The sequence below is a fragment of the Apteryx rowi genome, unplaced genomic scaffold (genome assembly GCF_003343035.1).
Source record: "Apteryx rowi isolate R43461 unplaced genomic scaffold, aptRow1 scaffold_7, whole genome shotgun sequence".
NCBI classification, from domain to species: Eukaryota; Metazoa; Chordata; class Aves; order Apterygiformes; family Apterygidae; genus Apteryx; species Apteryx rowi.
In genome coordinates, this window is record NW_020450982.1 from 7142425 (window position 1) to 7167941 (window position 25517).

Genomic DNA, 25517 nt, shown 5'->3' on the forward strand with positions numbered 1-25517 from the left:
GCAGCCCAGTCCCCCACCTCATGTAGCTACACTCCAGACAAGCCTATCTTCAACTCTGCTGTGCCCTGCCAAGAGAGAGCAGTAAGGTATGAGATAGCACCCAGGAGTGCAGGCCACACTGGTTTCCAGGCTGTGAGAGGTCAGCTTGTCTTCACTAAGTTCCCAAAAAAGCCTCTGAGGAGTGAGCAGAGCACAACAGTTTGGGGACAGGGACATTCTTGTTCTGGTCCCATGCACCGGTCCCAAACAAAACAAAGACCCAGCTCTGCTGAGCCCCAAGCACTTGCAGTGAGAAGTGCCTCATTCTGCTGTTCTCTGCATGCACAGCTCCCCCGAGCCGTGCCCAAAGGAGGGGCTTGCTCTGTACACTTCTACTGATATACGGGCTGAGGCTGTCTTGTGAAAGACCAAGTCAACAGGTCAGGATGTCGGGCTGTTGCCAGGACACCTATAAGCACCTCACAGGTGGGACAGATGATTCAAACAGCTTTCCCAGAAGGCCCAAGCTGAACCCATGGTGCCACATGCTGAGAGTTCACTACTCCCCAGGACTTCCCAAGTCCAAGCGGTATTGGAAAGGACTAGCATACGGGAACATACTCACTTCATCCATACCAAGGGATGGGAGCTGCAAGGTACCATCAGCAGGGTCTTTTAGTTAAATGTGACCAACAGGTTAAGGGCTAATATTGCTCCAGTGTGGACAAATTTTGGGCTGAGCCTTTTTCATTTATTTCTGAAATAGAAGTTCCTCCCCACCACATGGAAGGGGAAGATGGACAATTTTTGTGCCTCTAGGCTGAAGCACAAAAAATAGAGCACCCTCACTCACTTCAGTCCACCTGGACTGAAAGGAACACCAAGTAGGTGGTAGACACAGTGGATCCAAGCCAGCCATGGCCTAAGAGACTTGAAGGGCCCTCAGTGCTCCTTGTGAGGAGCCAAGGAAAAGCCCCTTGACAGACAATACACCAGTAATGTTTGGCAAGGAGAGACAGGTGAAAGCCACACCCTGTTTGAGGCTGCATGCCTGCGTGGCACCAGTACTACCCAAAGAGGTGAGCCATGCTTTMCAAGCAGAGCACAACCATGCTGGAGCAACGTCTCCTCTCAAAGAGGGGGCTACGAGGCATGTCTAGAGAAAGACAGGCTGACAGGAAGACAGAGACTACTCCTTCTGGGAAGGCTGTGCACTGACAGGTAGATAGGATGCAGTTCCTGATCTTTCCCAAAGTCCAAAATATCTCTAGGAAAACCCTTGAAGAATGCCTTGAAAGAGGCAGAATCATAACCAAATCTGAGAATAAGAGCAAAGAATCCGAGAATATCTGAGAATAAGGACACAAGAGCTGACAACAGACAACCTATTGCCCACCTCCAGTCACAGACAATCTCTCCAAGCACAGAGGAGCACCCTGCCCACATATCTCCCAACCTCAAAAGCCCTCAGCACCCAGCCCCACAGACCTCGGCCAGGTACTCACCCTGCTCGGTGCTGCAACGCCACTGGTGGAAGTTGCGACCCAACAGAATGAAGTGTCTGACGGCTGCGGGGCGAGGGCTGGCGCTCTGGCCAGGTTTATAGGGCAGGAAGGCGGTGCCCCGATGGCAACTGCAAAGGAGAGCACCGAAGACAGCTGACAAGCAGAGACATAGGAGTAGAGGCTGTCGCAGCCGATCAGTGTTTGCTGGTCCTAAACAGCCCCCTACAAGCTGCACAACTCACCAGATACGCTCAAACACCTTGACAGCGGTGTCGCTTGCCAGGGCAGTGACCAGGCTCACCACTTCCACCAGGATGGAGGACAAGAGGAAACGGGACACAATCTCCACTGAGCACTGCTGCACCGATGGGCACCCTGCATGGAAGAAGTACCCTAGGACAGGCACCAAACTGCCCCAGAGCCAAGCCCTGTCCACCTGGGCAGTGGAGAGAGCAAAGGGAGCTGCCACTGCAAGCTCCTGCCTTGCCTGACTCTGAGGCAGGGAGAGCTGGAGAACTAGGACTGTACATGGAGGAGGAGGAGGAGGAAGAGACAGGGGCTAAAATATCCCCTGGTTTCAGGTTCTGGCCCATGAATCAGGACCTGGACCAAGCTCCCTGAAGGCCCTGAGCATGGCACTTCATTCCCTCACCCTTTTTTCATTTCCCTGTCACAGGCACAGCTCTACCTGCCAGCAGGAGGTGTGAGAGCAAACACAGAGGTGAGAGGTACCCAGAAGGCAGCAAGGGGGCAGCCACACATACCCCAACCCCTCCACGAAGGGCATCCTTCCTCTGGTTTGCTGCCTACCTCCTCCTCCTTCTCCTCCTCCCTTCCGCCTCCCACATAGCTCCACAGCTCCAGAGTATGTTACAAGAGCTCGAACACTCATCCCTGCTACATCTGGAGCTCTACAGTTACTGCAGCTGCCGCAGGGGTCCACCTCCACAGCAGCTGCAGCCAAGTCCAGCAAGCCCTGGACTTTGAGCACAGCAGATGCAACCGTAGGCTTTAGTAGATTTGTTGAGCTGCACAGACACATGTCAGGACTCCTGCCAGGGCTTTGTAATGATGATGCTGGCCCTGAAGCCAATGGGACTCTTGTGGGGTTTGGGCAGAGACAGGGTACACAACTAGGCAGAGATCAGCAGCAGATGAAGGAGGGTGGTCAGTGCCATAAGAGGACTTGCCCTCAGAGCTCAGGGGAGAAGGGCCCATCCCCAGCCCATGCAGAGGAGCAGGGGCCTGAGGTACATACCAAGGTGGTTCATGAATGCCATCCACTGCTGGCAGGTTTGATTGAAGAGTGGGTGCATGGTACCTACATCCCCTTCCTCCAACTGACAGGCTCGGCGCCTGGAGGGAAGAAAGGGAAACACCAGGTCAAAGCCTGCAGTGACAAAGGCACAAAGGTGGAACAGTCCCTTCTTGTCACCAGGGCAGTGCGCCCTTTTTGGGTTGTTACAGCCCTCAAGCTTAGTACCTCAAGGACATCAGGTGTTGCGTAGGGCCCCACAGTCTAGAGAGAGGGGTGTCTGGCAGGGAGAACCAGCAGTGCTCCCAGCAGCACCCTAGCAAAAGGATCAAGACGCCTAACTAACTGTGTAAGGGAGAAACAGCAAGGAAAAGGGACATGGTCCAGAGGGATAAGATGCATACAGAGTAAGCAGGATGTCAGGCTGAGGAGCGCTGTATGGCAGGCAAAGGGGAGCAGCACCCCCACTGCCTGGCCCAGAGGATGTGCTTGCCTCTGTGCCTGTTCCAGTTCAGCTGTGGCTGTGGCCCGATCCTGGCTCAGGTGCTGCTTGACGCTCTCAGTCTTGTGCCGCCGCCGTGTGCGAGCCTCTTCTGGCCGCTCCAGCACAATGTCATCAGTAGTCTTGGGGCTGCCCAGCTCCGAGGACTCTGCCTTGCTCTAGGGAGAAGGAGTCTTTAAGCCTCTGAACATCCGCTGCCCAACTGGCACCCTGCTCTCACATCCCCCACTCCCAGTCTGGCCTCCCTGCCCCAGCCAGCTCCCTGCTCTCCGTTCCTCCCAGCCTGATGCACCACAGGGGCCTCCAGGCCCTGCTTCCCCTCCATCCCTCAGGAAGGTTACCAGCATGTCCCAGAAGCTGCGGCGTCCCAGCTTGCTCGTGGGTGTGACGGGCTCCCCGGGGCTGGACGAAGGGGTAGAGGTGAAGTGCAAGGATGGAGGACAGCCCTTGCCAGCCCCGCCAGCAGCCATGGCCAGGCCCTTGGTCTCTGACATGGTCCTCCTAAGGCCTCCTGTGGAGACGGTGCAAATCAGACTCCGCAGTCTCCCCTGCTGTGCTGTTCATCCACCCATGCCCCTGCATATGCCACTGTGGCTGGCCAGACCCTGGCTGGAGAGAAGCAAGCCCTTGGCAATGAAGTCCATCCTTATCCTGGGGAGCAGGGACAGACCTTTAAAGGTCTCTTCCAGCCCTGTTTTCTATGATGCTTCTGTCCCGAGACATCACGCAGCACAGCGTGCACAGGAGAGAGTGGCTTCCCTCCTACTGAGCCCCCAAGCCTCCCAGCCACGAGTCCTCCTCGGCACAGGCCCAGATCCTGCAGGCAAGGCCTGCTGGGGGGCTGGGGCAGCTATCCCATCCGTGCTCTCACCTGCAGAGCCCAGCTCCTCCAGGTCCGTGGCGCCCAGAGGGCAGGCGACCTCCACGCAGAGCGGGGCCGGCAGCACGAGGAACTCCATGACGGCATCACAGAGAGCATGGCGCAGGGCTCCGCGCAGCTTCTCAGACAGCTGCAGCAGGCTAATGTTCCCCTTTTCCCAGATATCCAGGCGCACCAGCACACAGGGCTCTGCGGTGAAAGAGCAGTACTGCATTGCTCTGCTCCCCACTTTTGGCAGCCCCCGCAGGAGCCCCAGGGAATGCAGAGGCAGTGGCGCATCAGCAGCTTGCAGCCTGTTTCGCTCCGTACCTGAATGCAGGGTGCCTGTCTCTGGCTGGTGCTGGCTAACTGCAGTGAGGCTCTCAAAGTCGGTGTCCTGCAGCAGGCCCACAACAGGTGAGGAGGAAGGCAACTTCAAAGGGTCAGGCCTCTCCCCATGGGGCAGTGAGGTGGGGCTGCCGTTCTCATCCACAAATGTCAGGGCAATGCACGCGATCCCTAAAAGGAAGAGCCTCTGTCAGCCCAGTGCTGGGCGCACCCCAATAAGCCCTGCCTATGGCCGACACAGCAGCGTGGGTGGTCACCCAGCACCTGCGCACTAGGACTTGGGATCATCCTGTTGCCACTTGAGCTGCAAAGTTGCACAGTTCCATGGGCACACGCAGGCAGCAGGCAGGCAGGGCCCACAGGAGGGGACGCAGCCAGGGGAGAAGAGGCTAGCTGTGCCTATGGGGAGCCAGGGTAAGAAGCATGGTGTGTTCGGTGCAGTATTCCTGTCACCCCAAGAACATCTCTCTTGCAGCATCACAACAAGCTTTCACCTTGCTCTTCAGGAGCTTCTCTGATTGTCCAGCCCCACAGGCAGGCGGGGAAGTATCTCTATTCACTCCAGTAGGCCCTTTATGCAGAGTGATCCCCCACAGGATGGGGCCCACCATCCCTATTTTCTCAAGGGACAGGGTGCAGCCAGAGCCCAGATACACTCTAGCAACCCTCTCCAGGCCATGCAGGACATTAAGTCCCTGTGGAGGAAGACTATACACATGACACCTTGTTGCAGATTACCTTCATAGCCCCTTTCCCACTGCACACCTGTACAAGGTTAGGTGCCTCCACCACACACTCCTACCAGCATGGTGGGGTACAAAGCAGGCTAGCACCTCGTATTAGCCGTCAGTTGTTGCAGAGTAAAATTAAGGCCCTGCCTACTGCCTCACTATACTAAGCCCCACACATGCACAACAGGGCAGTCTGGAGGCACAGAGCTGCAGCGGGGTGCCCGCTTCGCAGCCCATGTGCTGTGTACCCTGGACCATGCAAACAGGAGAAGCCCCAAGAACTCTCACCCGGTCCACTATGTACCTTCTTGCTCCACACCTGGACAGCAGAAATAGAAGCTCACTCCCCATGCCCCACTTGCTGGTAAGGGCACCAGGGAAGCAGCAGTAGTGCGGAGTTGTGAGGTCCAAACCCCATGCTGTAACCTGGAGCTAGATGCTCCCACTCCCCTTCAAAACCTCCCAACTGATGAAGCAAGCACTCACAGAACTGAAAGGCAAAACTGCCCCAACACTGCCAAACCATGACATGTCCAGGTGTGAGCAACCTCGGCCCCAGCTGAGCCCAGCCAGCATGGCATTGCCAAGCCCAGTCTCAGTCCCTTCTCATGCAGGGAGCAAGAATGGGAGTGACATCAGACACCACTGCTCCTGCACAGCTACCAAACTACACCTGGCCAGATTCACAGCACAGTGTGAAAGATGGGTGCTCTCTCTATGCTGCGATAAATCCAGCCCCAGCACTGACACAACCCTTGCTGCTAAGGGAACAGCAGCCTGTGGCTAGTCTGATGACTCTCCCCCAGACAGGCACAGGAACAACCCTTTATGCAGCAAATGATGGAGAAGTTTGTAATTTCCTAGATATCAATGGTAAAGGGGACTGGGATTCCACCCAGTCTCATTTCCCTTTGGAGAAGGGCAGAGCACCTCACGCAACCTCTCACTGCAGCAGGGCACCTCTCTGGGATGTGGGTGTCAATGCAGTGGTATCAAGAGCAGCAAATCCACCTCACATCACAGCCAGTCTGAGCTCTTCCAAGGACATTGTCTTCTTTAAACAGTAAGGAGCACAAACTCATCTGTCTGGCTTGACAGTCAGTCCCATGCCAACCAGAACAACAGTGAATGTTCATCAGATTCTTCCTCATGTAGGTAACTGCAGACCAAGTGGAAGTCATTCCCCCCTTCTCCTCAGGATAAGCTCCCACACTGAGCCCCTTCAGCCTCCCCCTTTCCAGCAGATCACAGCCATTCCTGTAGCTCTGCTCTGCTTCAATCCATCTTAGGTGAGGACAACTGAGCACAGCATCTCACAGCTTCCTCCTGCTGGGATGCATGCTCCCAAGAGGGAGCACCCACAGAAGTGCTTTCAAGCAGGCTAGATCAGCAGCCACAGGAGTAGATGTCTTGTTTGCACGTGCTCCCCCAGACAGAAACAATTTGCCAAGCAAGCACCGAGCACACAGCACCCTGCAGCAGGCTCTGTCCCACAGCGCAGAGACGATGGCTGTCCCTGCCCTACCAGCAGAAAGGCTCACTTCCCCCAAGCAGGGAACAAGGCTTCTGGTCTCTTTATGGGAGCACAGAGAAGTACAAATGCAACTGCTAAATTGCAGGTAAGAAATAGCAGGATCCTTGGCAACAGAAGATACCAGCTGTGTGCTAGTACCTCTCCCAAGGTACTAGCCCTTACACCCCTCAGTATCACAGTGATACCACCAAAGACTGGGGCACCTGCAAAATGTCCCCAAGGGCCTCAGTGCTGGCTGCTTTTATCATTTACATGGTGTTACACAGTGTTAAACTGAGGTTAAGACATCTCTCTCGACAGGGTTTGGCCACTGATAAGAGTGAAGAGCCCCACTTTACTGGGCTGTGGCCTCTCAGGACTGGCTATCCTGGGACACAGCCACTGGGAAAGTTATGATGCTACTCCCTGCAACATGAAACCACAGTTGAAACATCATGACCCTTGTCTTCCTCAGGAAGGAGATGCCTGTTTGTACTCAGGGGAAAAGAGGGTGCAGATTTTTGCAGTTTGCTGCTTGCAAGCTAACAGGGCAGCACACTGGCCTGCAGCAACCTGGGACGGCAGAGCTGCCATCCTAGGGCAGCAGAAGCTCCTTGCTCATTTATGCAGCCAGCAAGGAAGAAGAGGCTTAGCTGAACAGGGACACAAACACACACACACACACACAGAGGAATCAGAGCTGAAGCCACGACATGAGGAAGACAAGAATAGCAGGGACCAGAAGGGCCAGGGAGCTGCATGGGAAAGGAAACCAGAGCAATGCCCGGAGCCACAGGTGCTACCTTGGAAGTGGGAGAGTGGAAAGAGATGGTGCACAAGGTCCGACATGGTACCTACATAACAGAAGAACATTCAGACAGTGCACGAGGGACACAACAAAGGACACGATGGCCAGGTGACAGGCCACGTTGCCTGGATACAACATGACAGGACAGCCTGCTGCAGGATGGGCCCTATGCAACCCTTCCTCCAGCAGCTCACAAAAAAGGACAAGGGCACTGCCCCCACAGCCAGCACCCAGTTAAGCACAGCATCCAGCTATCCCTTCCCAGCACAGCTCCTGCAGCATGTGTCCCTGCTCCCACCTCCAGCCCCATGGCTTCACCCTCAGCTCCACCGAGTTGCTGTGCCTCATACTTGCTGAGGTCTAGCTGCATCTTGCCCAATAGCTAGCGCAGGCTAGGGATCCTTCTTACAGCAACAGGCCAAGCTCAGCAAGTTGCTCCATAGGAAGCCTTAGCCCCACTCTGCCACACGTAMAAAGGCACATGGTCTCCCAAGCACACACCCTGCCCACCTCCCAGCCACTGGAGGAACACACTTCCCTGACACTGGCTCTTCTCTGCCATTCAAGGTTCTCCAGCATGGTAAAGCAGCTCTCTGATGCACAGCCCCGTGCCCCATTCCAGCGAAGAGTTGTGCACAGTACCTTTGCCACCAGTGCCTTGGCCTCCCGGCTTGTTGTACAAATAGAGATCCTGGTCAGGGGTGCTACCACTGYTGTGGAAGTAGTGCTAAGGAGAGCAAGGAAGAACAGTGACAGGGACTAGAGTGCTTGTCTTAACTGTAAACAGAGGTCCACGTACATGCAGAGCTCACCCCTAGGCCTGTAGCAAGCAATCCAGACTCTCAAAAAACATTTGCTAGCACATTCTTGGCCACTGCTGGGCAGACAGAACCCTCCTACAGCTCTGTCTGGAGTTACAAGGCACTACTCACCTGGCCAGGCTGAGGGGGTGGATAGCCGCTCTCAAATGTATTAATCCTGACATTTCAGCCCTTAGATCTGAGGAAGCCATGTAAGGAGCTAAGCTCAGCCTTAAAAGGGGCTCAGCAGAGAGAGACACCCTCCTTGGAGAAGACTCTGGGCATGAGCTTGTGGCTGCTATTTTTTGCACAGCAAGTGATCACTTGTGTCAAAGCAAGGCCTGTTCAAGTTTACGTGGGCTAAACAGGAACAGCTCACGAGTCCCACCAAACTCCTCCAGGCTTCAGTGTTCGGTGTCAGTTCATCCCTACCACTATGYGGCAGGAGCATGGTGGCTGAGCTGCCCCAGCTAATGATCCCAGGAGCAGGTGGAAGCTGGGCAGACCTCTGTCGCACTCACAGCCCTCCTCACCTTGAAGTGGTGCTCCACATTGCTGTCCGTGTACTTCGGGGTGTGCAGGAAGATGAGCAGGTTCTGGCGCAGATAGTAGGCCACAGCATGCAGCCAAGGCAGGGCAGAGGGGGGCAGTGCAAACTGCAGGACCTCTGTGGGTGGCGTTCCAGGTGGCTGGATAAACTGCACAGAAGGAAGGCTTTAATACTCAGCTGAGACCTAGGAGTGTGCTCTGGGGCTCTGATATTGGTCCGAATTACACTAGCTGGCTGCGCAAAGGGAAAGCGCAGGTTGCGGAACCTAGGCCCATACACAATGTCCTGACAAACGTGGGCAGATACTCCAGGGGTATCACAGGGAGGCCCTGCCATACTGTGAACCCCAGCAGAGGGGATCCCTCCCTACCCTGGCACCCACACAGAATACACCTCGGTGAACACTAGCCTAAGCCAGCACTGGACCTGGGAGTGGGATACAGCAGACTGCCCYGGCCTTCCCTCTCCTGGGGCAGGAGAGGGTGAGACAAGTCAAAAAGGAGGAAAGTGTTACAGGCTCTGAGACGGGCAGAATGGCTGTCTGGGGAGGTACCTCCACATCCGCTGGGGTCAGCTTGCAGTTCCGCACCAGCATCACAGTGATGATATCCAGAGTAGCCTCATCCAGGCGCCTGCGCAGCACTTTCACCAGCTCGTCTGTGATCTCAGGCCCTGACAGGGTAGCAGAGGCATGAGCAGCTTTTCATCCCACTAGGTAACAAGGATTACAGTCATCCCTCCCTGCCCAGGATATACTACCCTTCTGTATACTTCCCACAGGGAAAACATCTTTCCCCACCATCAACTTCTTCAGGTGTCTTTTTCTACCTGTTACTTGATCACACCAGACTGCTGACAGAGCAGGCAAAGGAGAAGCAGTCTGGCACAGAGAAAATTGGCATAAGCCACTTGGCCTGCAGGAGTTTTCATCCTGGGCCATGGGTCCTTTCTTCACATCCCACCACAGTGGAAAGGAGAGCAGCTCTGGGCGAGGGAACAGCAGCTTGCTAAGGAGGGAGACACCCACTTTGCTCTTCAAGCTCTTCAAGCAAAGAGGGTAGGGACTGGAGTTGCGTTCCTCTGCTTTACATCAGTACAACTCATCTGCTGCTAGGCACTGCAACACTTACCTGCTGGGGCAACACCATGGACCATCAGCTGGATGTGCCTGTCTACCTGTCCCACAGGGCGGGCAGAGTCCACGCTGCGACATGAGGCTGTGTCTAAAGATGAACGAGAGCCCTGGAGAAGCAAAAACAGCCACATGGAAGCAGTTTCCACGTGAATCTTAGATCCAACATTGCTCAGGGCTGCCAGCAAGGTCAGGCAGAACCCACCCACTGCTGCCGCATTCCCAACATCTACAGTATAAATCCTACCATATATAAAATCCAGGTTCCTGGAACTCTTGAGATCTCTGCCCTGCCCAAATACCCACCCTTCTCTGTTCCAGGCATGTACCCTTGTCACCCAGGGAGACCCACGCCTACTCCCACAGAGCAGCAGGCTCACCATTAGATCCTCAGGGCAAATGGGCTCCTGGCTGCGTGTCAGTGCCAGCGAACGAGATGCGGGACTAAGGACGCTCTCTGTTTCCCACACCTTCCCACTGTAGGTGGTTTCAGTGAGTCTGAATATAGGAGAAATACATGTCAGCCTCCATTCCCAAGGTCAGCAGCATCATATCTTTGCAGACAATCCATACCCTTCTTGCCCTCCCCATGCACTTATGACAAGGTGTTTGTGCAAAAATTGCTGACTCCCTCACGAAAATCATCCTGTCTCCTCCCAGGTAAAGGCTGGGCATAGGGAGAATAAGAAAGGCCTAGCTTGATGTAACTGACTCAGAGATCAGAGATTTGCTGCTTGGGTCACAGGAGGGTCCCTGACACTGGGCAGATGCTTTCTGCCCTGAGGAGCTCACACTGTAGCGTAACACATGCAGCAGGGCAGGGTCAGGGTGACTTCTTACCGGAGGTAAAAGACAGATTTAGTGGCACGTTCCTGGTAGACAAACATATTCTTCCTGTTCACCACAGAGAAGGCGTTGAGCACTGAACGAAGTGCCTGGATAGCTGTGGGCAACATGGGATGTTAGCTACACCACACACCCCTCTGTTGTGCCAATCCAGCCAGAAGCAAGGCACTCAACACCCACCCTGAGGGGGATCCTGGACTATAYGTACCTCGCGAGACCCCCATGTTGGGGCCCATCTTGAGCCGTGAATGCACATGGATGAGGGTGCTCCACACCACATCACAAGCAAAGTGCCCTGGCATGAACTGCATGGTGGCAGCCAGGTAGTCCCGGGGCTGGTAGCTCTCCTCTACAGAGTAATCTACAAAGAAGATAACACATAGTTGGAGCCACAGCATGCAAGTCACTGTCTTTTCAATCACTCATGTGCAGGCAGTAGAACTGCTGCTGAGGCACGGTCAAGGGGAGCACTCATACCATCTGTGGGCAACGCACGCTGCCTGTAAGAGGTGTAGGGAGTTTCACTCTTCCAGATATCCTCCTCGCTCTCTGCCACCAGCAATGAGTTGCACACGTGGCTGTCATGCAGGTCCTGCAGCAGCAAGCGCTGCAAAGAATGAGAAAGGATTGGATCTGTTGCTTGCACAGCCCACAGAAGAAGATGGCAAGGGAGAGGGCTTAGGGCCAGACTGGGCCCCTTCCACTTTGATCCCAAACTTGGGCTCCAGCAGCTGAACTGGCTTCATGGGCCCTGCTCTGAGCAGGGCCTGGACCAGATAATTTCCTGAGGGCCCTTCCCATCTAAGCTATTCCATGATCAGCAGCTCCGCCACAGCCCTCTGCAGATTTGTTACCTGATTAACGACCCTGCAGATTTCACTGATCTTCTTCACCACCAACTGGTTGAGACTCTGGCACTCCCCTGGCTGCTCCCCTCCCGTCTCTGCTGTTGCTGCCTTCTCCACACTCAGGCTGCTTTACAGGAAGAGGAAAGAGTGGCTGGTCAGCAGGGCACCTGAATGACACCTGTCCCTGCATGCTGGGAGCAGGTATGCAGTCAGGAATGATGGCTGCTTTCCCTGTAYGGAATACCAAAGTCTAATCCTGCCAGCTCCCCACCCACGCGGGGCAAGAAGGAGACCTCATTCACAGAGACAAGAGAGTGGCAACAAGGTCCTAGTACAGAGAAGCAACAGCCAGGCAGGAGGACCCTCCTTACCGTGTGTGATAATAGACCTCCACTCGGTCCTGCTGGATTTTTATGATCAGCCAGAAATCCGGCATAAGGGGACACCTGGCTTCCTGGTCGCTCATCAGTGCCTCCTCATACTCTGAGTCACTGCTTCCCCCATCATAACCTGCAACATATCCTTGCTTCAGTCCCAGATCACCTCCTCTCAGGGCACAGCAGGCTCTGGGAGATAGAGCTGCTCACAAGCCCTGTCCTCAGAGCTTGGGGTCACCCCACTGTCCCACATGCTTGCCCACTGCTACTGCGCTGCCAGTGTCTGGCCGCACGTTGTCTGTCACCCTGCCCTGGGAGCAACAGCAGAGCAGAGGCCTGCAACAGGAGACTCACCCAGGTGGTCAGAGTCCATGCTGCCCTGGCTTGACACTAGGCTCTGCACCCGGCTGGGACGTTGCTTGCTGGAGCCTGCAAAGAGAAGAGGGGCTGATCATGAAAGCACTTGCTAAGCCCCTTCACACACTCTATGTGCTGGAGAAGTACTACATCACACAACAACTAGCCAATGCTGGCTGCACTGGGAATGTGGCTCACCCACATATTACTGAGGTCACCAGAGACTTCACATCGTTAGAGATATCAGTGCAGCAGCATAGCCTTGTACCCTAGGTACCATTTAGCAGCAAACGGCCAGGGCCCCGGCGAGGGAGAGGAGACCTATAGTCCTGGGCACCGATTCTGGTATTCAGGGACTGGAGCAGGAGCAGCAGTCAGGTTTCGTATGCTACAGCCAAAGCTAGGCCCTTCCCTTACACTCTGTTCCTGAGGCAGAGGAACATCCCACCCACATTCACAGCTCCTACCTTCCCTGCCCTGGGTTACAGAGTCAGCCAGGCTTGCTGCAGATGGTGTCACTGATGGTGATTTCTCACTGTTGCCCTTTTCTGAGGATGAGGATGGCAAGGACTGTATGGTTGTCTCCAGAGCTGCCTCCTCTAGGGAGTCGTGGCCAGATGCTCTGCTCTGCTCAAGGCTCAGTGCTTCCCTTGGGACCTGAACACACACCAGGGCTGCATGAGTGACCAAGAAAGTAGGAGCTAAAAAAAGCCCCATCATCCTCCGGCATCCTTCCACTTTCACCTACTAGAAGTCCCACCCCTTCTCACCATGCAGACCATCTTGGTGTCCCTCACCTCATCCTGTGTGTGGTTGCCTCCACCTACAGGGTTTCCTGTGTCCGGCACAATGCTTCTCTCACTCTCTGACCACTCCCAGAGACCCCGGGCTTCCTCTGGGAGGACACAGCTTGCGTGGGGTAGCTCGGAGCTCTCTGYCTCAGCTTCACTGCTCCCCTCTCGGCCTGTCTGGCCCAGAGCTGTCCTAGTGTCCCCTCCAGCTGGCTGCTGTAAGCAGGGTGTCCCCAAAGGGTTTGGGGCTGCCCGCCTGGAGTGCAGGCGGCTGATAGAGATGTAGTGATAGTCACTGCCTTCTGCATTGAGCACGTAGCCTGGCAGAGCCATTCTCCTGAACTCCTGCAACACAGGGAAGAATAAGCACCCTCCTAGCTGAAGGCACAGCACTGCCTCAGGGCTCTATCTTTACCTCCTTGAACTTCTCGAGAGAGTGCTCAGGTCCAAAGACAAACTGAAGCAGCACCACTTCGCTGTGGCAGCTGGGCCGCCCCTTGGAGTTATAGATGTGGGTGGCAACCCGGTGCAGGATGGCAGCACTGATGACTTGTGAGTGGCGCAGTGCAGACACAATCTCATCATCCAGGAGCCAGCGAATCTGAGAAGAGAAGGGACACAGAACAAGACCTAGGTGACCTGCACTTGCAAGGCTGCCCCAATTCCAACCCAAGTCCCAGCAGACCCAGAAGGCAATCCCTTTCAACACCTATGTCCCTCATCCCCTTCTGACTGTCCCTAAGAGAAGGGCTTCRGTCCCACCCCAATTGCAGCAAGAATTTTGTCAGGGTAGTCCCACACTTCTGGACAGCACAAGGCCAATGATCTGTGTGACACCAGCAAGGCTTGAAAACCACTTCAGCTGATGAAGGCTACAGCCTGGAGCAGGCTGCAAAGTGTGGAGCAGCAAATCTGCTGTGGCCAGGTTGCTTCAGCTGGAAGCAAGAAGCAGGCAAGGCATGGCTTACCTCATTCATGGTGGCTTCAATAGCCTGTCTGTGCACTCCAGGGAGGTTGGAGAGTGCAGGGTGCCTAGGAGAGAGGACAAGAAGAACCAGCCAGTCATTCTTGCTCATGCAGACACCTCAGTGCAGCTCCTCAGCAGCAAAAAGAGCTCATGAGGTGCTGGCTATCTCCACAGTGCCATACCTCTCATCTCCTGTGGATGGGAGCCGGTCCAAGTTGTGCATGATATCCTCATCTGAGCGGAAAGAGGATGGCTGCCCTGGAGAACGGGTGAAGGACACACTGCTCTCCGAGGTGCATCTGCCACAGGAGAGAAAGTAGGCCAAGCATCAGCTTCTGAGCCAGGAAGGAGAGACAGATACAGGCTCCAGAGAGGGAGTAGGGGTCCCTAGAAAAGGTGAGCCTATCTTGGAAAAATCTTAATTTTCTTAGGGCTGTGGCAGGCTCTGCAAGGAGGAGAATCCCCAGAGTCTCAGTACATGGAGCCCGCCTGGCTGGGAAGAGCAGGCAGAGGATGGTTGAGCAGCTAGGCCTCTCCCAACTTACCTGTTGTGGAGAATGTCTGCATTCACAACTTCTATCTCCAGGGGCAGTGTCAACACAAAGATGTCCAGGGTGACACAGAGGTCCCCCAAGTCAATGGTGTTCAAGCCCTGGCAGCTTTCCAGGCAGCCCAAGACTTCCCCTGAGGAGAGATCCCAGATGAAGGAGATCATGCAACAAACTGCTCTGCTTACACATGTACTTTGGCCTGGCAGCAAGTACAGAGACTGCAAGAGGTGGCTGCCTGCACACCAGAACAGGCCACCATTCTTCACAATGGACAACCTTTATGACCTGACCCACAGGAACTGGGAGGCCCGGTGAAAGAGCTCTCATCCAATGTTGGGAGACACTGGGGACTCCAGTACAGTGAGGGCTGGCCCAAAGGGAGCTATCCAGGACACAGCATGCCTGCTCCGAGGGTTGCTTGCCCAGCAGGGACCTGATGAGGGCCCTATTGCCCCTTTACCCCACAGCAAGGTTTGCTCTCACCTAGACAAGTGGGCAGGGACTGCACAGGCATGGAGCTGTGCTGGCTGCGGAGCTTCACTGAGCAGGTGAGGTGCACAAAGAGTGGGGGCATCTCCTGCTCCAGGAACTCCTGCTCGTTGAGCGAGTCACCTCCCAGCACACTGAAGGAGTCATCATCCTGGTTCACTGTGTTGGAGTCTGAGAGAGAATCTGTGTCTGGGAACTCGTGCTCCAGCTTCTCGCGATACTCCACCTCCAGCTCTGGGTCACTCTCTGTGGCAATGCAGCACCCAGACACAGTTCCTGCAAACACAGGATCTCCACTGGCAAACCAGGTCCCCAGAGACCACTTCAGACACAGTGGAAGCCAGGCTGATAGGTATTATCACAGTGGGATAACAGATATTTTCTGTTGCAGGGCAGAGCAAGCAGATTTTACCTTCTTCAGCTGCCAGTTCTGCCTCTGATCCCTCCATGTCCTCACTGCCTTTCCTGTCTGTCTGATCCCGAGATGCCTCCTCCTGACAGGGAGAGAGGAAGTGTGCTGCAAGCAGGTACCAAAACCACACCAGACAGTGAGCTAGACCATCCCTGGACTCCCCAGCTGCTCAGTCTGCCCAGAGATCTGCCAGTCCAAAGTTCAGATCTGATGACAAGCAAGGCCACTATTCTCCACAAGGAGTAGGTGCCTTGCCAGGGCAGCACTGTGCCTACCTCTTTCTTGGCTGACGGTGGGCAGTAGAAGAAGTAGTGAGGATTTGATGGCACAGGCTTGAAATGTAAACTTCCGATTTCCAAGAACTTTTCCTAAAAGAGAAATGAGAACCCAAACATGAGGCACACACTCCACTCCACCCTCCTGAGGGAGCCAAGTTGAGCCCCCACATCCCTCACCTGGATGATTTTATGCAAGTCGGGGTGAGCCTGACAGGGCTGCCCAATTTCCAGCAGTGAGAGAGGAAACTCTGAACAGCAACTGGTGCCCATACTGCTCTTTGGCTCCTCTGTGGGGCTAGCAATGTTGTGGGAGTCCTGCTCACTGTAGTCCTCCATTTCCGCACTGACAGGATTGTGGACAGGTCAAACAGGCAGATCGAGAAAAAGGAGTAGTTATATGCATTATCCACCCTGCAAGCATCCCACTTCCCAGTTCCCCATACCTCCTCTCTTTAAACATCCCTGTGATTTACATGTCACCCACAACCCCCCCTCCTACAGCCCCCAAAACCCTCCTCCCACCTGCTAACCCAGATAAGCACTCAGGCTGTCTGAAGCCAGGCAGAGGCAGTTTAACCATGTTGATCCTGTGCCCAAGTACTCTACACCATGCTACACCCTCCTTAGGGAACAGAGACAATTGGCTGAGTGCAGGGACAGTCCTGGAGCAATCTGAATAACTCCGCACCCAGTTCAGTGCATCTCATAGCACATACTATGCCTAACACCCTGGCAGCACGGAGCAGAGCATGAAGCTCGTAGACCCGTGCTCACTCAGCAGTTCCATGGCAGAAAACTCAGAAAAAGCAATCTGGGGAGAGGAACGTAGGTTGGACAAAGTAATTCTCAGGTACTGGAATTAGTAATACAGATGGCAGATGTGGGAGGAGCAGTAGATTTGGGAGCAATGGGTCAGAAGCTATGCATCCTTCAGGCCTGTTTATACAGTCTGCGTTTGGTAGGTGAGTTGTAATATGTTATAAACAAAGAAAGGTTTCCACAGTTTTCCTCCAGGAAAGCAGCAGTTGAGAAAGACTTCATCTGACTTCCAAAACACTGAGCACTCATCAAAATCAGAGCGTCATCTCACTGACTTACAATATAAGAGGATATAGGATTGGAGATTCCCAGCAAATGCTAGTATAATTCACATAAAGAATCAAGGATAATCAAGTGCAATCAGGGGACAAACAACCTAAGAAGTGGGTTTCTCYGACAGACAGCACACTGAGGCAGAGCATTATTTCCTGCTTAGTTTCCAGAAGCAACACAAACCTCAGAAATATCCTAAGCAATAGCAGTATAGAAACTTAGTATCAAGCATATTCCAATTCTGCCTTGATATTTCTCTTGTAAATGTGTTTCCAGTGTTTTAATCAAAAACTTGAGACTTTATTCATCAGGAAAAGATAACAAACTTGGTATCACCCATCATTTTCACCAGTCAATAGCATTCTCAAGTGAGTCAGGCAGGAGAAGATGAGTAATTTCTCCAAAAACAACAAACCCAAGTGTTACTTGCAAACAAAATGTTGGATACCCTCCAGCACAGGCCAGACTCAGCAGTAGTGAGCTAAGACTGCAAGAGTCAGATAAAGGATTCATGTCACTGGGGATCATAAAATGGAGAAGTCCTTGAGGACACTGTACCAGCTGGGTATCCTACTGGAAATACTTACTCTTATAGGTGGCTCTGTTAACCCCTGTCCTACAACATTCCTTCCAGCAAGCAGCAGAGGATGCTTGAAGAAATCTATCCCAGACCAATGTTAAGAACAAAAGCAAGACCTAGATAGGTCCCTACCTGGATTCAGAGACCAAGACACCCCTTTCCCTGGAGCTCTGCTCCTCCTCTTGCTCTATGCTGCCCACTTGGAAGCTGGCAGTCTTGTGGTGCATCTGGAAATGTTGGTGGCTTTCTCGAAAGGAGCGTACATGGCTGCACACCGTCAACAGAAAGTTGGTGATATCAATCTCTTGGAGCAGCTCCTCACAGTAGTCCATGGCTGTGAGCAGGTCCTGGGAACTGATGCTGTGGGACTGCTGAAGGCTCTTGAACAGCCCTATGGATCAAACACTGTGCTCGAGTGCTCCACTGCGAGGATGTAAGCCCATGGGAGTCACACAAAGGTCACATGCTATGCAGCAAAGACAGTCTTCACCCAAGCCCCAGCACTGGGTTGGGGTCAATGCAGGGGTTGGGAGACAAGACTCAGCCAAGATGCCTAATGCCGTGTGTTAGCCCAGGCCTGACCCACGTCCAGCAGCCACCTTGAAGGTGACAGACAAGGTCACAGAAGGGAATCTCCCTCCACAGCACTGCAGGGCACATGTCCAGGAACAGCCTGTGCAAGGCCCACAGGGAATGTGCATTAATTTAAATCCCTCCCTGTGGGAGACCAGTCCCCCAGCTCCACTCCTTGCTCAGTGTAAGATCACAGGAAAAATGAGACATGGCTTTCTTGGAAGAAAGATCCAGGGTCCAGCCCCAACCCCGGCTCAGTTCCCATCACGCTGCTCCTCACCTTTCACGTAGCACTGGTGGGAGTGCTCCTGCAGCAGTGTGCAGTAACTCATCAACTCCTTATGCTTGTGGTCTAGCCAAGTGGCAGTAGGAGGACGCTCCAGAGACTGGGACCTGAAAAGAGGAGCCAAAGCAGCCTTCAGCACCAGTTAAGCACATTTTAAACTGTAAACAAGCACTGGCACCAGCAAAGCAGGGCACTGGGGCATGCACAGGCAGCGGCTGCTGTGAGCTAGAAAGGCCAAGCCAAGAGAACAAGGCAGGGCTATAGCCAGTCTCTTTGTTAGGGATGCTCTTTTGCTTTCTGTCCAGGAATCAAGTATGGTTGGTATTACCTGAAAAAGATATCCCGGGGAGGACGGTGTGTCCTTGGGCTGACAAGCTGCTCTCGCAACAGCTCCATAGAGCAGCTGTAGATGTAGATGGGGCAGCGAAATCGGCGGCACTCGCCTAGCTCAGGCTGCGAGTTCTGGCGGCAGAAGGATATATGTACGTCTCTCCGTGAGGGGCCACCCTGTTCTCCAGAGTCACGGCCCACTTCTGCAAAAGAAACARTTCCAAATAAAACCTTTGATAGGTTCCTCATTCCTGGCCTGAGGGGTCACAGCCCTCACAGCAGCATCCACATGCAGGTACTGGCTTTAAAGGGTGCTCATCACCCAAACCCCAGGGCCCTTCTCCTCTCCCAGCGGCCAACTGCCCAGCCCAGTGCCTCAACCATTCTGATGCCCTTCCCAGGCAGCCATGAGTGTTCACCTCCACCACCACCCTCCACAGCAGCACATCTGTCCATCCCCAATGCAGGTCTGGCTGACGCACCAGGGCTGCACCACCAAATCCCAGGTACCTCAAGACACTGCATGTGCCCTTCTCCCTAAGGTGATGCACTGCTGGTAATGCCAGTCTGGATCACCACATGATGGTCACTTACTGTCCTGGGCAATCCAGTACTGCTGTTCCCAGTAGACTCTAACCCTAACCTGCAACTTCCCAGCCCACAGGGAGCAGGCCCTGGGCCATGAGCAGCAGTCAGATCACATTAGATCCACACCCCATAACCCCATGAAAGCTGGCCAAGGCTTTCATGTCCCACTTGTCCTGATCCTGCCTCTGCTGACTGCCAGAAAGAAGCTGATAGGCTGTAGTGGCTTCTTATCACTGTTACCCCAGCCCTTCCAACAGCAGGAGCTAGTGTGCTTAGGAATAGCCAAGAAYAGGCCTTGCCAGAGGGCAATAGCTAGGTGCTGCTCTGAGGCCAGTACCATGGGCTGGTGTTATGCTGAGGGTAGGTAATGGTGCTGCAGTGTCCCCTTCTTCAGCCTCAGCCATGCCTCGCTCTGCACAGACAGGTCCCAGGGTATCTGCTCCAGCTTGACTCTCATCTTTTGGAGGTTTGTCCAACCCACAAGCCATCAACTTCTGTACATCTGGAGGAAAAAGGAAAAAAAAAATCACCCTCTGCCCAGCAAGAACTGTTTAATACCTCCATACACATTCCCAAAAGGGTAGAGATACCAGCTACCTCTGTGCATGGGAACAGCTCCAAAGAGTGCCTCCAGCCACAGCCTAGTGGCCTCCACCAGCAGCTCCATGAGGCAGGGGAAGACAGGCCAGGCCCAGGGCCCAGAAGCAGGGACTCTCCCCAGGCCACACCATTAGTAGCCTCCTTGCTCCATTCAATAACCCCAGGCACTCCGCATGGGAAAAGGGTCCAGTGACCACAACCAGCAAACTAGTCAGAGCCACATCCCCTGCCTGGAAGCAATGAGCAGGCAGCATCACATCCAGGGAGAGAACAGCAAGACATTCATCCTTTCACGCCACTCTGCCTGGCCATATGGTGCAGAAAGGCTTGGCCTAGACTCTGCTGCTCGGTTTTCCTTCCTTCCAAGAAGAGCTGATTCTACTTTTGCTCTTTCCCTGCGGAGGTGCTTCCACCATGGCTTCCTCTCCCTCTCCCTGACAGCAAGCCTCACCTGAGAAGGTGGCTGGCAGAAAGGTGAGGAACACGTGCTGCGGGTTGACCAGCTTGGCATAGCATCGCCACTGCGGGAGAAAGAGCCCGGCAGTGTCACACTGGGTCACATCGTCCTCAGGCAGCTCTGCGTTGCCCAGGCTCTGATGAAAGAGCACAGCTAGATAAGTTCATAGCACATGGCACAGGACTACCCTGGGGCAGTTAGCAACCACACAGAGGAAGTTCCTCCAAGACTGTTGGTTGACACAGCACTGAAATCACTCTGGCCACCCCCAACACCATTCTCAGAACAGCCTGTCTCCAGGAAATACCGTGCACACAGTCTGGGGTTGCTGACCCAGCCTTGTTGGGGCTGTTTTTGACCTCCAGGCAATGACTGCCCATGCTTTCTGAGCTCTTTGGAGCACATCATCAGAGCTGTAGCAGGCTAAGCCCACAGCAAGTGCAACTGCCCACATACCTACAAGGCCTCTGCCTGCTATAGCAGCAGGCTATAGCTCAAACTGCTGTCAAGCGTGGGGACCAGCTGTTCAATGTTGTCAACCCTTATGCAAATCTTCCTGCTCTTCAACAGCAGCTGCTTTGTCCTCAGAGGGAGCTCAAGAGAGGGGCAGCAGCACAGCAGTACCTGCAGAGTACTTGTGGAGCCAGTCATATCCCTGGTGCCATTGCTGCCAGCAAGGTGATAGGATGCAGGAGCATCCTGCTGCTCTAGGGTCCCAGAGGCTTTCAAGGTTTCTTCTGAAAGGAAGCACAGAGAAACCAACCTGAGAAACATCAGCCAGGAAAGTTATCTGAAAGCAAGGGTACTGAGATACCCCAGCTCCCAGTGCCCCTGCTGCCACAATCCTAGCCCTTACCCCGGATCACAGGGAGCGTGAAGGGTGGCTGATGGCCATCACGGTCCCGCTGCAGAACCTGCTCCATGAAAGCCATGTGATCAGTGTCAGCCATGGGGATCTCCCGGTCACTGAGGTCATGCTGCAGGCAGCCATGGAAGAGGTTTAGTAGCATTTCATTGGGCACAAACGAAGAGTCCTTGGTCACCTCCTCATTCTCTGCTCCAAAACAGAACCATGGCAGCGTCAGAGACAGCATCTCCATAGCCACCACCTGCCCAGGCCCCTGTGAGACAGCCCTTTGCAAAGAGGCACTTCCACACAGACAGAAATTTTCTCCAGCACCTCTGCAAGGCTGACTTGGAGGATGCTGAGGAAGCCACACAGTTCCAGCATCATTTGCTACCCTGCACTGACTCACCCTGCTACTGTAACTGTTCTGAAGATGTTTGGGGCTAGAGACAAGAAACCACCAACATAGATCATTGACCTAGGTTTGAGGCTTACAGAAGCAATTGTTCCAAAACTGACATCACCATAGGAAAGACAGCAATATCAATATATCCACACAACCCTGGGGCTACAGAGATGGGAAAAACAGCACTGAGCTACTGCTAGGGGGTACTGCAGCTCCCACACACCTGCTTCCCAGGGAGACATGCACAAAGAACAGGGTGTCCATCCTCACAAAGGGAGGACAAGAGGAGGTGGGTGGTGACTTACCTTTTGTCAGCATTAGGAAGAACATTTCAACCTGCTGGCACCTTGGCAACAGCTTCATGAGGTTGAACTGGAATGGGATCTCGTGTACTCGGAAACCAGCTCCCATGTCTGGATCTACAACAAGAATCAGGAATATAACATGCCTGTTGGCACTGCAACATAGAGCCCTGCCCCTCGGTTCACCTCCATGTGCGTGGTGCCAATCCTAAACACAGTGCAGGTAGCACAAGTGAAGGTACACAGCAACACTGCCCCAGCTTGATCTTCTTAGGTGGGCAGAGGAACAAGAAGGGTGAATGTGGGGAAGGTCAAAGCCCAGAATAGAGTGCAGCAGGCTGTGAGCTACCTACAGAGAGGTATCTTGGTGCAAGAGTCTTATGGGCTTATTGCCACCTTCACACAAGAATGGCCTGGGAGCCACGAGGTCTTACACAGCTCAGGCAGCCTGCAGCAGAGAGGGACCCATGGCAGCCAGGGAACAAAGCATTTTACATCAGTATTGCAGGAAACGCAGCTGGAGAGCAATGAGTGTGCTGGGAGCCAGAAGCAGCCTACGTTACCAGAGCAGTCAAGTACAAGGCCACCCTGGCTCTCAGGAGAGATCTCTCATCCAGCAGACTCTGCACATCCCTGCAGACATTGCCTGTACTCTCTCTCAGGGAAAGAGTCTCTGTCCTCCATGCCCTGAACTTTCCTGGCCCTCTCCCCCTCCCACAATGCCAGTGATATGATCTGACAAGGTTCCTTCAGGTCCTTCCTTCAGCCTTTGGGATGATTCTGGCTCCCTCAAACTGAGTCAAAACCTGCTGTGCTTTCCAGCACAATGCAAGCAAGATCTAGGATGGGGTGAACTAGTGACAAGAAGCTTAAATAGCAGCAACATTGAGGCTAGACATTTGGGAAAAGTTTTAAGGACAGAATTAGTGAGGTATTGGAATAAACTGGCTATCAATGGTGAAAACCCCCCGTAATCCTGGAGTTCTCATTAAACTACGACAGTCCTCTCAGATGAGAGACACAATCCTGCCATGAAGGAGGAAGATGGACCAAACATTCTGAAGTCCCCTTCACTCTCTCCATGTGCTCACAGAGCACTCACAGAGGGTTCAGAGACGAACAGGACTGCCAGAAGGCAAGTGCCCCATGAACTACYCAGTTATAACAGGATTCAGAGTTTCTGGAGAACAGGGGAGTTCTTCCTTTGCATTTTTCACAATTTCTGTATTTACCTGCCCAGGCATACCCCGCCCATTATCGCATGGGTGAGTTCATCTTTCAAAGAGGAATTCTCTTTGGCAAGCAGGTCTGGACACCTGAGAGCCAAGCTGAACACATGGAGGCATAGTGAACATAACAATTTTCCCTGAACCCAAATGCTCCAAAAGCCAGACCTATCCAGTCTGGGCAGAAAGTCTCAATGCTTTTTTGGCCTTCCCAGGATGAAGCCATCTCTCTGGCAATTTATCACAAATGCTACAAAGTGGCTTAAAGCCATCAAAGTCTAGAATGTCATTGTCAAAATACCTGTTCAACCTCCTTGAAGCTTCAGCCATGCCCTGGGAYATTCAGGGCTTAGCTGCCTCTTGCTCCATCAAACCTGCCTGGACAGATATGCTGGACTCACCTTCAGCGGCTTTGGTGTCAGAAGAAGGGCAGATCCACTCCTTGTTCTGGCACAACTGGCTGATGTACTCGAAGGTCAGCATGGTGGCAATGCATGCAAGGTCCCGCGGATAGAGCTGTAATAACAGTCAAGGCTTAGCTGCACGCAGCAGAGTTATTATCCCCAAATGCAGCAGAAAGCAGTCTAAAGGCAAGGAGAGGAAAGGCCCACAACCCCATTCCCTGACCTCCCTTACTCTCACTCATTGCTCCCTCCCTCTCTCCTAGCTCTTTAACTTCTTCCACCTTGTTCAGCAGGTGCGTTGGCAGTACTGCCTGCAATCCTGTCCAGGGACACYCCTGCCTTCACTGGAATGGCTCTTGACAAAGTAGTTTACCTTCTCCCACCTATCCCAGAGCAGCATTGCACTCCAGAAACAACTCAATCCAGCAGCCCAGTTACCCATTTGAAAATCTCAGCCTCCTTTGTTTCTAGCACTCCCAACTTTTCTGGATCTCAGTAATTCATCTGCAGTGTTGAGGTGCACCTGYAGCAAACCCCTCTTCCTCCATGAAAGAGCCCACACTCCTACCCCTGCAGGGACTCACTGCTTTAGGTATTTTCTGGTAGGGCAAGCCATGGAGGTGCTTCCAGTTTTCAGCAGTACTATGGACGTAGCCGCTCTGTGGCTCTACCCAGCACTCAGTGACCAGATTCAGTTCTGTGTCCACCTCAATGGCTTCCACCTCTGTATCATTGTCATCGTCTGTAGAAAAGCTGAAGAAAAGGTACAGGATGAATCCTACAAGATGTCATAGAGCCAGCAGCCTACTGTAGCTCATCTTGGAGTTGGGAGAGCAGCACACAAATTCCAGGCTTGCTTGCAAAGCCCCAGCTGATAAGCAGTCCATGACAGCTAGTTGTCCCCTCCCTGTGCTTGGCAGAGCTGCCTGGAGGCCTGACACCACAGCCATCCACTGGTGATGGTGGCTAAATGCCAGGGGACTCCCCCCTCCCCACGCTACCTGAAAAGGTAAGCCTGGAACCATGCCCCCCACTGTCAGCTCTTCCCGGAAGTCAGGCCATAGCCTCACCTGTCCTTGGTGGAGGTGGAATGCGGTGGAAATAGGATGTACTGAACGACACAGGTGTGCTTCTCCCTGTCGCCATTGCTCTCACTCGAGGCGTCAATCTGGAAGGGAGACATGCCATGAGCCTGGCCCGCAGCAATGGCTCACTCCTACTCAGTGCCCCATTACACAACACAGCTCCATCTCCCAACACCAYTGTCAGTGCAGAGGAGAGGGAGCCTGCACCTAACCCAAAAGTCCCTCCTGCACAGCCTGTCACCACCACCAAAGCAGCTCCCTAATGGCAGATAAAGACAGGAAAAGCCCTGACCTACAAGCTGCTTTGTTTCAGGGAGCAGGCACATCTCCCCACATAAGTCAAGAGTCATGCTAGGAGTTGATGGGAATCTCGCCAGAGGGTGAATCCACCTCAGGAGAGGCAATGAAGGATCCTCTCCACACTCCTGCCTCCAGGCTCACCTGTATTGGCAGCTCCAGCACCATGTTGATAATTCCCTCCCCGCTGGATGCAAAGTGGAAACCCTCTGATAGACGGACTCTGGCAACAGAGAGAAGCAGTCAGAGTTGGAAGATTTCTCTACCAGTACTGCAAACCTTAAATACACGAATGACTGTACCCTTCACCACAAAATGCCACCATTCCCAAGACAGGGAGGTACGCACAGAGAATGGGGAGACATGGCACTCTGCACAGGACAGCCTGTATGAACACCAGCACACCCCAAGCACAGGAACACCTCCTGCTTTTTCGTTTTTCTTCCAGGACTCTCCTTTTCCTCAACTGCAGCAGCAGCRCTGAGTAAAGCACTGGCCGAAATAGCTTTAGAAGGTGTGTACGGGATCTCTTTGTACCCCTCTACA

At 53.6% G+C, this 25517-nt stretch overlaps 1 protein-coding gene across 12 annotated transcripts in view; it reads right to left on the minus strand.

The window, feature by feature from the left end:
- Positions 1-25517, minus strand: part of SZT2 (SZT2, KICSTOR complex subunit) — a 61410-nt gene that overhangs the window by 15512 nt on the left and 20381 nt on the right. For 8 of the 12 annotated variants that reach the window (XR_003256828.1, XR_003256826.1, XR_003256827.1 and 5 more), the window contains 41 exons: positions 25116-25194; positions 24660-24757; positions 24174-24342; positions 23587-23701; positions 21963-22076; positions 21261-21461; positions 21029-21141; positions 20399-20540; positions 19685-19849; positions 18758-18962; positions 18424-18536; positions 17703-17961; positions 16076-16241; positions 15896-15988; positions 15621-15702; positions 15203-15484; positions 14714-14852; positions 14351-14467; positions 14170-14233; positions 13617-13802; positions 13208-13546; positions 12878-13067; positions 12408-12482; positions 12048-12186; positions 11683-11803; positions 11306-11435; positions 11037-11189; positions 10823-10925; positions 10363-10480; positions 9981-10092; positions 9404-9522; positions 8834-8998; positions 8143-8227; positions 7496-7546; positions 4431-4619; positions 4113-4310; positions 3583-3752; positions 3233-3399; positions 2743-2840; positions 1727-1859; positions 1485-1612 (listed from right to left, as the gene is read on the minus strand). Coding sequence is in view for 9 of the 12 variants with exons in the window: in XM_026086648.1 (XP_025942433.1) it covers positions 1485-1612; positions 1727-1859; positions 2743-2840; positions 3233-3399; positions 3583-3752; positions 4113-4310; positions 4431-4619; positions 7496-7546; positions 8143-8227; positions 8834-8998; positions 9404-9522; positions 9981-10092; positions 10363-10480; positions 10823-10925; positions 11037-11189; positions 11306-11435; positions 11683-11803; positions 12048-12186; positions 12408-12482; positions 12878-13067; positions 13208-13546; positions 13617-13802; positions 14170-14233; positions 14351-14467; positions 14714-14852; positions 15203-15484; positions 15621-15702; positions 15896-15988; positions 16076-16241; positions 17703-17961; positions 18424-18536; positions 18758-18962; positions 19685-19849; positions 20399-20540; positions 21029-21141; positions 21261-21461; positions 21963-22076; positions 23587-23701; positions 24174-24342; positions 24660-24757; positions 25116-25194 (5885 nt within the window). In the remaining 3 variants the exon portion in view is untranslated. The remainder of the gene's footprint in view (positions 1-1484; positions 1613-1726; positions 1860-2742; positions 2841-3232; positions 3400-3582; positions 3753-4112; positions 4311-4430; positions 4620-7495; positions 7547-8142; positions 8228-8833; positions 8999-9403; positions 9523-9980; positions 10093-10362; positions 10481-10822; positions 10926-11036; positions 11190-11305; positions 11436-11682; positions 11804-12047; positions 12187-12407; positions 12483-12877; positions 13068-13207; positions 13547-13616; positions 13803-14169; positions 14234-14350; positions 14468-14713; positions 14853-15202; positions 15485-15620; positions 15703-15895; positions 15989-16075; positions 16242-17702; positions 17962-18423; positions 18537-18757; positions 18963-19684; positions 19850-20398; positions 20541-21028; positions 21142-21260; positions 21462-21962; positions 22077-23586; positions 23702-24173; positions 24343-24659; positions 24758-25115; positions 25195-25517) is intronic. The other 4 variants (XM_026086644.1, XM_026086645.1, XM_026086647.1 and 1 more) reach the window with 4 other exon arrangements.